Here is a 17,250-nt window from a genome sequence, read left to right on the forward strand (position 1 = left end):
GAGAAAGTGGGATAGACCTGTAGCCTAGTTTAATATTGGTTTTTTGTTTATATATATAATTGATCATGTTAGGTTTCTGAAACACATACACATATTGAAAACTGTAAATAAAAAAACTTTTTGAGAGTTCCAAGAATCTCATTAATTGATTTAGAGTTGTTTAGGATTTATACAAAAATTATTTGAAGATTATATGTTTTTTCCGGCTTTGAACACTACCAGAAAATATACGAATACAAACAAAATCACTGATGAAAATATACAGTTGGTATTTTAGCATGGTATTTATCGACATAATTGTTCTCATCGCCATTCCTGTCGGTATTTACTGACGAACTATTTCTATCAGTAAATACCGAGGGAATCCCTATCGGAATCAAAGGAATTAAAAAAAAAAGCATGATGATGTGTAACTTTTTGTGAATGCTTTTACTGATGAAATTATAGTTGGATTCAAACAAAGATAGTCATATAGTGATGTGTCACTAATATCGACAGAATTGTTGACGGACCGCCAAAAATCTAGAGGGTTTTTTTGAAAATTTTAGTGTGAAATAAAAATTTCAAGGTTACTTTATCGAGGAAATCACTAATGAATTAATTAAAAATAATATTATTTAATAATCCGTTGGTAATTCCATCGATAAAAACACAGAATAAAACCCTGCGAGGTCGCTCCAAGTTCATTTTTTCCTCTCATTTTCTCTCTTCACTCTCGTTCAAATCCTCCTCACTCGAATCCTCTCTTCATAGTAGTAGAACTTAAGGTTTTTATAATCAACACCATTAAAAAGGTATGTGTGGTGAATCTTTTGACTTGTTTTCTTCTCTTCTTCAGTTTATTAACAATGTTTTTTTTTTTTTTATCACACGTAGATAAACTCTAAAATTATGCATGTTATTAAGGTAAGCATTTTTCATTAACCATATTCTATTTGTTTTTGTATTTTTTTATATATTTTATTGTCTACATATTGATAATGTTTTATTATGTTTGTTGAATTTTAATTGTTATTGTTAAATTTGTGGTATAAATGTTAATTGAATTTATATATATATATATATATATATATATATATTATTGTCTACATATTGATAATATTTTATTGTGTTTGTTGACTTTTAACTGTTATTGTTAAATTCAATATATAAATGTTAATTTAATATATAGGTTTATTTTTTTTTTCTATTTTATTGTCTGCATTGCAATAATGGTTTATTGTGTTTGTTGAATTTTAATTGTTATTGTCAAATTTGTAATATAAATAGTTGAATATATAGGATTAAATTTAATTACAAAGAATTCTTGTCAATTCTTTATTAAAAACATTATCATGTTGAAAATAAGATGAGATTGAATAATCCAAAATTGTTGGTAGAAATAAATTAAAATCAATTGGTTTGTGGCATATATTTTGTATATTTGCAGGATTGAAAATTCTTGATAGTCTCCAATATAGGGGAGATGCTGCCAATTTTTTTTTAAAATGAAAATTGATTATGCTAATATTCATTAAAATTGTGTAAATGCATAGGGAAAAATCAACTTCACACCGTGAGCACATGATTGCAGCTAGTTCTTCTAGTAGCGATGATGACAACATGTCAATAGGTGCCAAGCAAGAAGAGGCACCTACATCGACACACGACACTACCTTTTCCAGTGTTGTTTCACAATGTAGAGGCGGTGTCCTTTCACAATGTATTCAAATCACCTGGAAGTACGTGTCGCATTGGAAGGATAACCTTTCAATGTAAGTTTATTTTGCTTTGAGTTTGTTTGTGTTTAACAATTTATAAACAACTAATATTTCATTAATTTTATCGATTTTCAAGTTCACAAACATTGAGGTCGCCTGGGTAATAACATCGGCGTTTAAATTGTTGATGGAAATTCCTTTGTTTCAATGGATTCAGATTTGCAGACATCCTAATTAGAACCCTCATATCGATGTATGGTTTTCAAGATTTCAAGTTAGTGTTACCTTAAAAGTTTCACTTCTTTTTTTTTTAATTTTAATAATTTTAGATCGTTTTGATATGTTAGTATTAATAATTAAAAAGAAATTATTTTAATATATTTTTTAAATAAAAAAACATTTTTAAAAAACAATTACTACTATAATCTCAAACACCTCTTTAATAAAAGAGTTGGAGCAAATTATTGAGGAGAAATTCATAAGCTTTAAAATGACAAATAGATATTACCTTTAAAAAACAACAAAGTAAATCAACATATGTCTCTTAATGTTAGCTTTGGTTCTAGACACTTACTAACCTATATATGTATAGACAAAAGACAAGAAATGAGTGAAGCCTTGAAGGCATAGGATGGGCTAATTAAGGAGATATGGTTATTAATATTCAATGCGGCTGGATCGAGGATATACGAGAGTGGTCAACGATTACATCATTTAATTTATTTGATTATTAAAGATTGTGTGGATAGACAAAAATGAGAAGAAGAAAATGACCTCTATTTTTAACGATTATTATGTCGAAATTTCGAAGTTTTTATTTGATTATAAAATAATTTTGGTTTTGAATTTCCAACACTGCAATCTTGTCGTTCCTTTTTTTTTTTTTTTTTTTTGAGGAAGTGGGCCATCAATTCCGTGTTTCTCCAAGAATATTCATATTGACAAGTCTTCAAACCAAACAACTAGTTCCATGTGAACGAGTCTATAGTCTTTATTGTGAAAGGCAATGTGTATATGTCTTCCACAGTCTTTGCAGAGTATACAGGAAACAGAACCTATGGCTTCTTCAAGATTCCTTTTTTCAGTCTGTCTTCTTTTTATGAAAGTTCTGGCTATGGCACAGCAGCCATCAGACCAGCCTGTAATGTTATATAAAGACTGTGTAGGAAAGGGCAACTACACCACTAACAGTACTTACCAGGCAAATCTCAATCAACTCCTCACCTCTATCTACACCAACACTGAAATAAACAATGGCTTTCGATTACTTGTGTCGCACCCCCAAAAACATTTCAATCGCGGGTTCGACTGGCGAAATTTTTTTTATTTTATTTTTATTTGGTTCTTTGGAGTCGCCACCTAGTATTTTGGTCACTAGGAACCCTAACTGGTCTCAGAGATCGGGTACGGAGACTGGTTGCGTAAAGGGAAGGTATTAGCACCTCAAATACGCCTTACCTAAGGTAAGCTGCATTGTTTTATTGTCTGATAAAAAAAAAAAACTAAGGTGTTATTGTGTTTTCCTAGTTGTTGGTCTGTCTATGGTTCAAGAAAAATCCTCCTCGGTAAGGAGGTCTTTATCTTATCGGGTAAAAATCCTAATCGTTCTAACGTCCATACCAAAATTTTATTAATAATATTTAGGAATACGTTTTACGTATAAATTCGTAATCCCAAATACTAAAATAAAACAAAAGGATTTTTTAGAATTTTTGAAATATTGGCCTAGTTCTCGTGGCTTGAATGAACTGGTTATTAAAGCCAAAATGCATGTTAATACATATATTGTTTTGAAAATTTTCTTTGTTGTGTGAAAATATGATGTTATAATATTTATATGTATATATTGGAGAGACTAGGCCGTATTTTAAAACAAAAACAATTTTTGAAAAATATTATTTTTTTATGCTTTGACGAAAATCGGGTATTTTAAAATACTGAGCTTGTATCCTTACGGTATAAAAAATACAACCCAATATTAATCCACTTTGATAAAAATATGCAGAAAAATCAACAACATTTTTTTAAGGAATTTTTAGAATTTTTTTGAAAGCAAAAACATTTTTTATTCTGAAAATCTTTGATATTTTGACGAAAACCGGGTATTTATAACACTGGTTTTGTATCTTTACGGTATAAAAATACAACCCAATATTAATCCACTTTGATAAAAATATGCAGAAAAAATCAACAATATTTTTTTAAGATGTTTTCAAATTTTTTTTTTATTATTATATTTTATATATATATATACATATATACCCACATATATTATAACATATTATAATATATAATATATATAATATATAAAAACAAATCGGGCTGGGCCGGCCCAAATAAACGGGCCAGACTGGGTTGGGCCGGTCTCGGCCCAACAGGCCTCATGCATCTTCTGGTCCGGGCCGGACCCGGCCCAGATCTAAAGGCTGGGCCAGAACCGGTCTGGCCCAGGAGAGAAAAAAAGAAACGGGGAGGGGAATTAATTTTCCCCTCCCGTCCTCCTGCATGCAACAGAATTATGCATGCAGGAGGAAACACTGCAAAAACAAAACAGGGGGGAGAGGGCGTTACCTGGCGCGAGGAGGCGGTGGTGTGGCTCGTGCACGGAGGCTCCAGGCGGCGGCGCTGCGGCTCCTTCTCTCTTCGGTGTTCGGCTCTCTCTCTCTCTTCGGCCTCCTCTCTCTCTCCTCCCTTCGGTTTTTTCTCTTCTTTCTGTGCCTGCAGCTTCGGTTTTCTTCTCTATTTATAGGGGCCGAACCGTGGGGGACCATCGTTAGTGCGGTGCAACGGCTGGTCGGCCAATGCTAAAGGTGGTGGGGGCGAGGAGAGAGAGAGGCGCGGGAAGATTTTGAAAAAAAACGAAAAAATGGTTTTGCCTCTGTTTCTGTTTCTGCGGGGGAAAGGAAGAAGACGAACAGTGTCGTTTAAAACGACACCGTTCTGGTTTTTCCTTTTTTTTTTCTTTTTTTTTATATATATGAAACGGCGTCGTTTTGGATACAACGCGCCGTTTCATTTAAATGGGTCAAACTTCAAATTAGTCCTTCAGACTCGGTCCCCGCCCCTCTTGTTGGCCGCCTGTTTCACTTTGGTCCTTGGTCTCTGATTTATGCAATTTAGCCCTCAATTGATTAATAAACTTTCAATTTCTTCAATTAGGCCCCTGAACCGAAACATTGCAGCCCCTCCATTTACGCGACTCTTCCAATTTGGTCCCTGGTTTCGGATTTTCTTAATTAAATCCCTAATTGGCCCTTAAACTTCAATATTTATTCAATTAAACCCCTGATTTGACCCAATAAATTCCTAAAAAATATATTTTGGCCCCAGAACTTAAATTTCTTCAAATTAAAGCCCAAATTGACTTAAAAAATCAATTTTTCTTGCAATCAAATCTTCTATAAATTCAAATAAAAATCCAATTAAGTCCATAAAAATCCAATGAAGTCCATAAACATCCAAATTTGGGCTTTTCTCCTCAAAATTCAAATTTTGCTTCTCAATAGGGCTTTCATCCTTCAAGAATATACTGTCAAAAATTCAATCCTTGTATTTTTAAATTCCTTGACCAATTTTCTGACTGTTTTCCGAGCGCTTCTGCCTCCTGTTATTTTTCTAACCTCTTTTGGCTATTTATTTTATTTTTCATGGGGACCCAAAAATGGGTTACAACAACTTGCATAAATTCAGTATTTGTGAAAAAAAATCCCAATAAAAAATGAATGAAAAGAAATTTTGGACTTAATAAAAATAGGTGAGGATATTAGCAAAATTAAGTTTTTTCCAATAAAATGAACATATATGCCAAGATATATTGCTCCCATTAGCTATGGTGGGATAATAGTACGTTGATTACAATTTATTTAGTCAAATGTGTTTATTATCATTCAATTCCCTGGTAAACGGAATAAACTCTGGTTCAATCACTGGATTTTGGACAACATTGCATAAAATACCTTTATGTGTGACTGCTGGAAGAAGACAGAAAACGATGAGCAAGGAGAACTAAGGATTTGAAATCTCATTAATGGAGGATTCGAGATGGCCAATTCCAGATTGATCTGATGGATATGATTCATGATTAGTCAATGACCTTGATGTTGATACTGGTTGCTCTCTAGAGGAGGGAACATCTTGTGCCGGCCTTGATGTTTCTTGTTCCTCCATAGCGGAGTGCATACAATATGGAGGTCTTGATGGTAATGGAAGAACGAAAGAGTCGCTGCTAAGCATCAGAATAACTGAAGCCATGGTTGGTCTATCTGCTACCTTTTCTTGGACACATAGTAATCCTATGTGGAAACATCTTATCAATACATCTCTCCTTGAAACAACCCTTTTGAGAATAGGATCTATCAGATTTAATGTTCTTCCTTCATTCCAACTCTCCCATGCCTGCAAACATTTTGATTTTATCAATTGTGCCTATGTGTTGGGGTAATAGATTAGAAAAATACAATGAACCATTTTTAGCAGCAATAAAAAAAAAAAGTTCAACAAAGCAAATGGATCAAAATTTAGACTATAACAAGCATCACCAGGGTACTCTCCTCCACCACTAACAGAAGGTTATTTCAAATAATGATGAAAATTATGCATTTTTCCCCTTTTTATACAAAACAATTTGGTGTTATAGTCACAATAAATTATCAAAGTTTTTTGGACAAATCAACGGCCATCGTTTCAATTGAAAATAGTTTACTGAAGGCTGTCATTTCCGTTATGGGGTGGCCATTTTAGTAGGACTTGTGTGAAAACCTTTTAAGAACGAGGAGGATTTTGAATAGTTTCCAGACTTTGGTTTAGATTCGAACCACACCTAGCAATCAGAAACTTATGGGATTTCACAATTTTTTCTCATTTCGGAAGTTTGTCGGCAGCTTCACCTAGCACAAGTGTGTGGTGGGTTGGTCAATAAGTCAGAATTGTAGGGTTAGATCAAGTTGTCTTTCTTTATTGATGGAAAAAAACAATAAATTCCGCGTTTGGTTTGCCAAGACTGTTGGCGCTCAAGGCAACTTGTCCAAGTTGTTCCATTTCCATGTTGATGTTCTTTCTCAATCAATTTGCTTGCTACCAATTTGTACATTTTTTTAATGTTTTTCTTTCTTCATTCATGGAAAATAAATGTTGAAACTCTATCTTCTCTATTCTTTGGAACAAAGATATGAGTGGCCCCAGGATCACATATTTCCATATAGTTTCTTCTCTATTTAATTTCTCCTTATTTTTTAGCACCTTTTGTGAAGAAGATGCAATCACAACCCTATCCTGTAAAACATTTTTTCATTTTGGGTAGCTTTTCAAATTCTCTTCCCAAAACTTCTCTCGAACATCCATTTTTCCTTTCTATGCCAACATCCCAATAATATATCATTTTGGGGTTCTCATTATCATCCACAAATGTCTCCAACGAAACGTGGCCACATATTCTTCAAATTCAGAATTCCATCACTTTCTTATATATCCCATAATTCTTTAAGTAATGGATATTAACTATATATTCAGAGATCCGAGTTTTTTTTTTTTCTTTCATTTTTTAACTCTTTTCTCTTTGCAGTTGTTTATTTTTATAGCCTAATAAGATATAATTGGACTTGAAATTATAGAAAAAAAACCCAATAAAAGATAAATGACTAAGAAGTAAAACGCAGAGAAAACACATCACCAACTCCAAATTCATGATAATTTTTATTTTTGTTCCAAAGTTTTATTTTTTTTATTTTTTAGTCCTTGAGTTGGAGAGAGTTGAAAATAATAGGAGGCTTAACATATTAGTTAGCCAACCATTTCTATTTATGTACATGTAGGGCAATATACAATGGTAAAGGTGAAGATTACAATATTAGTGTAGTTCCTATAATATTATATATATATATAATATACCCCCTCAAACTGATGGTGGAAGATCAACCCGAAGTTTGAACCTAAAAGCAGTAGGAAGCAGCCTAGTAAAGACATCTGCAAATTGATCATAAGAAGAGATAAAACAAATTTGAATCTTTTTCTTCGCAACCCTGTCTCGTACAAAATAGTAATCAACCGTGACATGTTTAGTATGAGAGTGAAAGATAGGATTCACAGATAAATACATAATACCAAGATTATCACGCCAAAAAATAGGAGCAGAAGTAGAAGAGATCTGCAGATCAGTCAATAAATATTGAAGTCTGATAACCTCAGTAGTGCCATTTGTTAAGGCTTTATACTCAACCTCGGTAGAGGAGCGGATAATTGTGCGTTGCTTGCTTGATTTTCAAAATAACTTAGAATTCAATTTAAAAATATAATGAAATTTAAATTAATTTAATTATTATTGAATTTGGACTTTTTTTTAAGACCTTCTTTAGATTTTTTATATAATAAAAATAAATTATTAATATAGTATTATACTGTTTATAAGTAACTTAATTAACTTATTTTATGTATTTAGGGTTTTATATGATATATCAATATGAAAAAATGACGTAATTTAATTATGATTGAATTTTAAACTTTTTTATGACCTTCCTTAATTATACTTTATATATGATATATTTTGAAAAATAGGATATTATTTTTTTTAGAAATTAAATAGTCATTGCAATTGAACTTTTCTGATAGGATTCAAGTTAATCTTTAATGGAAGAAAAGAAAGCACCGGCATTAATGATGCATTTTTTGAAATTATAAAATTTTTAAACTGAGGATTAGAAAGGTAATGTTTGTTATCCATGTGTAGCGTCGCAACGAGTGCATCCACTCGTGGATTATCTAAGTAATCGAGAAATGAGGGAGACAAGAAATTCTTGTCTTTTATTAATGGAAAGAGAGAATGAGAATCACCACTTAGTATTTGGTCACTAGGAAACCTAATTGGTCTAAAAGATTGAGCACGGGGACTGGTTGCGTAATGAGAAGGCATTAACATCCCTCATACATCTTACCTAAGATAAGCTGTATTATTTTATTGTATGACTTAAACTAGTTGTTTTATTGTTGGTCTATCTAAGGTTGAAGACAGGTCCTTCTTAGTATGGAGATTCTTATCTTCTCGAGTAAAGGTCTAATTGTTTTTATTGTCAATAAATAAAAAAGAATTTTTATTTAATATTAGAAATACGTTTTATGTATAAGTTTGTAATCTAGGATACTAAAAGAAAACAAAATATTTTTTTTGGTATTTTTGAAATGTTGGCTTAGTTCTCATGGCTTTAATAAAATGGTTATTAAAGCCCCAAAATGCTTGCTAATACCTAATTTTTGAATATTTTGTTGTATGAAAATATGATATGAAATTTTTTTTATATTTTTTAGAGACTTGACCAAGTGCATGAAAACAAGACATTTTTTTTTCTATATAATTTTTTGCAACATTTTAGAGGAAACCATGTATTTTTTAATTCTGAAATATTAAGCAAAAATTGGTAGAAAATTCTACGAGAAAATCACAAATATTTTGAAAGGATTTTTGAATTTTTTTATTGGTTTTTATATAATATTATAAAATATATAATGGGATGGGCAGGCCCAAATATATGGGTAAACCCATCTTAGCTGGGCCAAAATCAACTTAAAAGAAATTGGTTCAAGGTTGGCCCAAAAAAATGTTACTGATGTCAGCCCAATAGATATTTTTTATGGGATTGGGCCAGACCCGACCCAACCATTTTGGTCTAGCCTAGTAAACAGACAATGGAGGGCGCCCGAAGGAGAAGAAGAAGATGAAGGTGGAGAGGGGTTGACCTGACAGTGGTGATGTTGTCATTGACGGTAGCTCACGGTGGCGATGTTGTGGCTGTAGGCAGTGGTTTGTGATGGAGAGAGAGACAGAGAGAGAGGTTATTGTTCTTCTCTTCTTCTCTGTTTTTTCCATGTTCTCTTCTTTTCAATGCTTCCTTTTCTTTTCTTTCTTAGTCCCCTCTAATTCCTTTCTATTTTTTTTTCTTTCTATTCTTCTTTGTGTTCTCTTTCTCCCTTGTTTTTTTTTTTCGTTCTTTCCTCTTTGTTTTCCTTTCTTTTCTTTTCTTTTTTTCTAGTTTTCTTATTTTTTTTTACTCTTATTTTTTACCTCTAAATAATCCCTAATATCCTCTTAGTCCTCTAGTATTATTAAGAGGGAAAGGGGGAGAGAGCCACCCTATCTGATCCAATCGGGCTGAATGGGTAGGGTGGCTGAACAATGGATAAAACGATGTTGTTTTGAACAAAATATACAGTTTCATTTAAAAGAAAATGGTGCCAAAATGTGCCAAATTCAATGTCAGCCTTGAAGTTGGCCACCTTTTTTACTTTGGTTCTTAATTTGTACATTTTGACCCTCAATTGATCAACAAACTTTCAATTTCTTAAATTTAGCTCTTGATTCAGTCAATTCCAGCCCATATATTTATGTGTCTTTTCCAGTTTGGTTCTTGGTTTGATTTCTCTAATCAAGTCTCTAATTGACCATCAAACTTCTATATTTATGCAATTAAACCCTTGATTTGACAAAATTAACTCGTAAAAATTGTAAATTGATCCCCAAACTTTATTTTCTTCCTATTAAAAACCTAAATTGACTTAAAAATCATTTTTTCTTGAAATCAAACCCTCTATAAATTCAATTAAACTCTTAATAAAATCTATTTGAGTCCATAAACATTTGATTTTGGACCTTTTTTTTTTTCTCAAATTGAATTTTCTTTGTCAATAAGGCCTTCATTAGTAAAACATATACTATCAAATTTTAATCTTTGTATTTTTCAACTTCCTCAACCAATTTTTGGCCATTTTCTAAGCACTCTGACATCCTCTTCTTATCGCTATATTTTTTTTATTTTCTTCTGAATATATATTTTTTGACTTTTTTGTATTTTCTCTTTTTTTTTTTGCACCAAAAAATGGGTAACAACAATATTTGTATTTAATAAATTTAATTAAAAACATATATTAGGTGATAAATAAAAAAAGGTTTTTGAGTGCTAATTAAATACTAAAGTAGAAAGTTCATCTTCCGATCAAAAGTAAAAGAAAAAAGAAAAATGAAAATATTTAACATCAAATGTCCCTTTTATTTTATAAATTCTCCTTGTATTTATCTTTAAGGTTTAGCCTAGTTGATAAGTATAAATGATCCTGGTTTTATAAATGAATAATATAAATATAATTAATTATAAAATTTAATAGGAAAGAAATTAAAGATAAAGATAAATTATAATAATCACTTTGAGATATTATGAAGTTATAGAAACCCTCAAAAAGACTAATTACTCTCTCTCTGTGTATAAAAGAATGGCAACGTAATTTGCGATGATAAAATTAAAATTAAATAAAGTTTAATACTGAAAAAAAAATTTGTAGAAGAAAGAGATTAGTCATAAATAAAGGAATTAAAGGCAAATGTTTCTCTTTGTTTTAATATATAGTGTTAATAATTTCTTTTTAATGATTTTATTCTATTGATGTTTTTCTTAATTAGTGGTAGGATTGAAATTACTATTCTATTAAGGATATAGTAATTAATAAAAAAATAATAAATATATAATTTTCTATATAATTAATATAAAAAAATCAAACCAAATAAAAAAACTTTACAAGTTCCAATTTATGTTTTCTAGCATAGTCAAAGGGTAATGACATCTCTATTAAAGTTTTCTTGTAAAGACAGGCCTTAACACCAAGATTGATTGTTTTTATAGTTAAATCGTGATGGGTCAAATACTTTCTCTCTCGTGTCCTTTTTTTCAATAACTTTATCTCTCCTCTCTTCACATATAAGGACAGAAATGTAGCAAAAGTGAAATTTAGGGATGAAATATACAAACTTCAAAGAATAGGGACCAAATTTACATAATTGAAAACTTGAGGGATCAAATTGAATCATTTTCATGTCATTGAGAAGTAAAAAAAACCTTTTTCTTTTCATAAGTTATTATTACTATAATTCAAATTTTTATTTTCATGACAATAATATTTAATATAACTCTAGAATAACCTTTGAGACATCGCATATGTTAGAACATGCAAAATGTAACAAATCCCAATATATAAAAGAATGCCAATATAATGTGTGATAATAAAATTAAAATTAAATAAAGTTTAATACCGAAAATTAAAAAAAAAACTTGTAGAAGAAAGAGATTAGTCATAAATAATGGAATTAAAAGGCAAATGTCTCTTTTGTTTTGATATATAGTGTTAATAATTTCTTTTTAATGATTTTATTCTATTGATGTTTTTATTAATAATGGCAGGATTGAAATTACTATTCTATTAAGGATATAGTATTAATAAAATTAATAATAAATATATATTATTAAAAGAGCATATGCATTGAACACGGCACCATTATCTGCAAGGAAAAGCCCAGCCCCTTCAAGAGTTCACCGCTGAGTGTAAAGGTTATCCACTTATCCCCATCATTTTAGTTGTCAAGAGATCTCTAGAAGTCTTTTAGTAAATGAGCCTTTTCGCACGTTGCCAATCCTCGTCAAGGTGCCGAGTGCCATATATTTTATGGTCATTTCAAAGTAGGTGTCCTTAATAAAAAAATAAGCATATATTTTATGGTCAATTCAAAGTAGGTGTCCTTAATAAAAAAATAAGAAAACAGTTTCATTAATAATAAAAAAAATAACCATGCGCTTATACCAACAATTAAATATCACAAGGCCATACCACTTCACCATGTACGCAAGCACGGTGCCAATGGATTCTTCAAAATTAGTGCTTCTACTTTCGTTCTTTTACATCCTTCTACACCAACCTTCCCTTACCGCTGCTCAGCCGAAATTCAATAATTATAACTGTAACAACGTCGTCAACTACACAACTAATAGCACGTACCAAAGAAACCTCAACAGCCTTCTGTCCTCCCTAGCATCCGACACTCAAATTGACTACGGATTTTACAATCTATCCGTTGGCGAATTTCCCGACCGAGTAAATGCAATTGCACTATGCAGAGGAGACGTTGCGGTTGATGTTTGTCGAAGTTGCGTTAATGACTCTACTCATAAGATCTTAGAGGTTTGTCCTAACAAGATGGAGGCATTTGGAGTTTACGAACTCTGTATGATACGATACTCAAACAGATCTATATTCGGTGTTGTGAATGAACAACCATCTATCTACCGGGCGAATCGAAAGAATGTTTTGGATGTCACTCTATTTAATCAGGCACTCCAAACATTATTTTCCAGACTTCAAGCCAAAGCTGCATCAGGGAACTCTTTAAAGAAGTTCGCAACTGGAAACCAAAGTGCTGGAGTTGAAACAGTATATGCTATTGTTCAATGCACGCCTGACTTGTCTGCGGGGCAGTGCTCCAGTTGCCTGCTTGATGTTTTTCGGCTGATTCCAAACTGTTGTGATGGGAACGTACAAGGGAAGATTGGAGTTAGACTCATAACACCAAGCTGCAATTTGAGGTGGGAGGCTGGACAATTTTTTAATGGTACACTTGAGATATTACCATCACCTCCACCACCACAAATATCATCGCCTACATCTCTTCCTGCAGCAGCACAAGGTAGGCCTTAAATTGTTATTAACTCCCTCCCGAACTTTTTTTTGATGTTTTGATTTAGTAATTTAATAGTTTAATGATATCCTTAAATTATTCAATTTGAATTAGGTAAGGAAAAAAAGAGAGAAAACTTGGTGTGTTTTTACCATGTTTAATTAATTAATATTAAAAGAAGTAAATATTAATTTAATATTAAAAGTAGAGTAAATTACAATAACCTTCTTGACATATTATAAAATTATAGACATCATTAAAAAAAAAAATGAAGCTTTAAAAAAAGCCTTTTAATTTCATATATAAAACCATATTACAGAAGCTTCATCCAAAATTCATTTGAGAAGATATTTAAATTGAAAAATTAAACAGATTATAGAAAGAACATAAAAATGGGACTTGGTTATTTTATTAGTACATCAGCAATATTAATTTCAGTCATTTCTTATTTCTTATTTTTATATTTTTATCTACTTTTGGAATTTTTTTATTTAACTATTTTTTTAAAACAGTAATTTTAAATGTTCAAAATCTTGGAGTTATGGGACTTGGATATTTTGGATATAGTGAAGCAGTTTTGTCAAATCTTCAAAATTTTAAATGTTTTCTATAATTTTATAATAGGAGATTTTAAATGTTTTCTATAATTTTATAATAGGAGTTATTGTAATTTAGCCTTAAAAATCTGTTTATTATTTTTTATGGTTTAGATTATGGAACATGATAGGATTTGGATCTATTCTTTTAAAAGAACAAAAAAATTAGCTGATGGTTAAGCTTTTGCGAGTCATGGGGGCAACTTTGCTTTGGGTCATAATTAAGGCCTCACTCATTGTGACTGTCCACATTCAAAACTCACATGTCTCGAATCAAGTTCTTAAAAATTTTAGGTTTATGCAGGAAAGAAGAGCAACACAGCACGGATCATTGTCATTACTGTTGTCCCAGCTGTCGGTGTTATGATACTCGTCATCTGCATCTGCCTATTCATAAGAACACGAAAGCAAAGGGAAAAGGAAAGAGTTGAAAGTAAGTATTAATTTGGTTGCATGAAGATAGTATTTGGTTGTTGAATTGTATTGAAATAAACGATGAGAGGGGCTCTTATTTTTTATTTTAAAAATACATAAATTTTTTATGTGCGTGTGTGTATTTATATTTTATCTATTCCTTTTATCCTGTTACACTAACTAAATACAGTTTACGTTTCTTCCTTAATTTCCAATGCTATTACGTTTCCGTGCATGCTAACTTCAACTTTTGAAGCTGTAGACGAAATAGAAAGTGCAGAATCATTGCAATTCGCATTCAGCGCCATTCGAGATGCAACAGAGGACTTTTCGGAGAAAAATAAGCTGGGACAGGGTGGATTTGGTGCTGTTTACAAGGTAGTAAAGGATATACTGCTACTTACGTATAGTTAAATCGCAATGCTCAAGATGATACAGGTAGTAATGGATTGATATGATTTCAGGGAGCACTTCCTAGCGGACAAGAGATTGCTGTGAAAAGACTTTCTAAGGACTCTGGGCAAGGAGATTTGGAATTCAAAAATGAAGTCTTATTGGTGGCAAGACTCCAGCACCGGAATTTAGTCAGGCTTCTAGGTTTCTGCTTGCAAGGAATTGAAAGGCTTCTTATCTATGAGTTTCTGCCTAATGCGAGCCTTGATCACTTCATATTTGGTAAGGCTAGGAACCAGCTAATTTACAATTGTATTATAAGCAATTGAGTCTCCTTCGATATAAGAAGCACAAATTAATGAATATATCTCGTACTCTTTCCCTTGAGTAACTTGAGCCATGCGATTCCTTGAAATGTAGATCCAATCAAGCGTGTGCATTTGAACTGGGAAAAACGTTACAAGATTATTGGAGGAATTGCTCGAGGGCTCCTTTACCTTCACGAGGATTCTCGACTCCGAATCATTCATCGTGACCTCAAAGCCAGCAACATTTTGTTAGATGAAGAGATGAATCCGAAAATTTCAGATTTTGGCATGGCGAGGTTGTTCGTAGTGGATCAAACTCAAGGCAATACAAGTAGAATTGTGGGAACCTAGTAAGTATCTGAACATGATGAACAGCATAATTACCATTTACTAAGCTCATCCTTTATTGCATTGTGTCAAAGAAGAAGAAATGAAAAATCCCAACAATATATAAGATGTTAAACATTGTTAACATTGTCGAATCTAATAATATTGAACTCTTCGTTGATGATAAACAGTGGCTATATGGCTCCAGAATATGCAATGCAAGGACACTTCTCGGTCAAGTCAGACGTATTTAGTTTCGGGGTGCTAGTTTTGGAGATTGTGACTGGTAAAAAAAATAGTTTTCGCAATGGAAATGACATAGAGCACCTCCTGAGCCATGTAAGTATAGAACAATCCACAAATCAAACACGTTATTTAAGGCTTTATAGGGATATCTGCAAGCCCTTCAATATTGTGAATTCACTTTGGATAAATTTTGTAGGCATGGAGAAACTGGAGGGAAGGGACTGCTCAAGATATGATAGATCCCGTTTTGAGTAGTGGCTCAGCCACAGAAATGATGAGATGCATCCACATTGGGTTACTCTGCGTTCAAGAAAATGTAGCTGAAAGGCCGACAATGGCTTCAGTAGTTCTCATGCTAAGCAGCTCTTCCCTAACATTGCAAATACCTTCTCAGCCTGCATTTTTTATGAACAGCAGCACATATCAATCAGATCTGTCATCCTCAATGGGGCATAATTCAAGGGTGACTGAGTCCTCGCTATCTGAATCTGAAGCTATGATCCCTTTGTCCGAAAATGAGGTTTCAATTACTGAGTTGTATCCTAGATAATGGTTTAGATGCAGATATTTAATATAAAACCAGTTTTGTGGTTTCGGTCAATCGTTTGAATGTTTGGATTGGGATAAATATTTGACATCGTATCAATGTTTTAATTACCTTAGAATATCATTTTGATGAAATACTTTTCTTTTTTAAAAGTCTGTATTATTGTTTATAAAAAAAGATAGCATTTTGTTACCACTTTTAAATAGAAAAAATAAAGTTATTAGAGACAAAGAGAACATTTTTCATGATTGTGCCCCTTAACAATTAAAAATCAAGCCCCTCGAATTGTTTATCAAATCAAAGGATATGGATTTTCATATTTTCTTATTTGTTCCTTTAATTTGACGTATAATATTGGAATCATTTATATAATGAAACCTTTTTATTTGTCATGAGGTAATATGTATTGAAATTAATATATATATATATATATATATATATATATATATATAGCCAGTAATATGCACTAAGTTGAAATCATTTTATAAATGATCTCTGAAGATTTAGAAATAAGTGTTTATTTTTACTGCTTATTTAAATTTTTATATTTTATATTTATATTACAATTAAATGAACTCATACACTTTATTATATTTGCATATAGGATTGATATCAATTCAAGATTCACCAGGTTCAAACTATCAAATCCTCGAATTTAACTACACTCAATCAAGAATTTAACTACACTCAATCAACCGCATGGTGATATCAAGTAAACCGATTAATCGCTTGTTCATTATCATAACTCAATTTTTTACTTTTGTATTTTTTAAAAAATAATAAAAAAGATGATGAAAAACAAAAAGAGAAAAGTGATGATAAAAAAATGGAAAAAAAGGATGATGAAAAAAGAAAAAAAAATGAAATGAATGAGAATAAATTGAAATTTGAGTCAAGACAATATAAATTGGAACTTTGAAGACTCAATTAACTTTTTGTTTTGATATTTGGCCAAACAAGCTCTTTTTTATATCAGAAAATTCAAGAAAAAATTGAAGATCTTTGCTGATTTATTTATGGGTCCCTTGCACTTTTTTTTAGGTTGTTTTGTTTTAGATATTTCACTACATATTTACTGTGAATTGCAAATCTGGTATACGATATATTTTTTTCTTATTTTTTTAAAAATAAAATAAAAAAAATATGTATGCATTGTTTTAAATTTATTTAACAGGTTTATTCACTAACACTGGAGATAAAAATACCATAAGTTTTTTTTTACATAATATTTATCAAC

General features: G+C 31.5%; 1 protein-coding gene across 1 annotated transcript; it reads left to right on the forward strand.

The window, feature by feature from the left end:
- The first annotated feature begins 12,333 nt into the window (after positions 1-12,333).
- Positions 12,334-16,147, forward strand: LOC118063397 (cysteine-rich receptor-like protein kinase 29). Its single transcript, XM_035077412.2, has 7 exons — positions 12,334-13,191; positions 14,083-14,211; positions 14,449-14,570; positions 14,657-14,867; positions 15,006-15,243; positions 15,412-15,559; positions 15,663-16,147. Exons 1-7 carry the CDS (start codon positions 12,348-12,350, stop codon positions 16,014-16,016), a joined length of 2,046 nt encoding a protein of 681 aa, XP_034933303.1. The 5' UTR covers positions 12,334-12,347; the 3' UTR covers positions 16,017-16,147.
- Positions 16,148-17,250: the final 1,103 nt, after the last annotated feature.

This window comes from Populus alba, chromosome 11 (genome assembly GCF_005239225.2).
Source record: "Populus alba chromosome 11, ASM523922v2, whole genome shotgun sequence".
Lineage (NCBI taxonomy): Eukaryota > Viridiplantae > Streptophyta > Magnoliopsida > Malpighiales > Salicaceae > Populus > Populus alba.

Coding starts and splice junctions, on each gene's coding strand:
- LOC118063397 (XM_035077412.2), top strand. CDS start 12,348: ATGTACGCAAGCACGGTGCCAATGGATTCTTCAAAATTAGTGCTTCTA. Junction 14,571..14,656: donor GATTTGGTGCTGTTTACAAG/GTAGTAAAGGAT, acceptor ATATGATTTCAG/GGAGCACTTCCTAGCGGACA. Junction 15,244..15,411: donor AGTAGAATTGTGGGAACCTA/GTAAGTATCTGA, acceptor GATGATAAACAG/TGGCTATATGGCTCCAGAAT.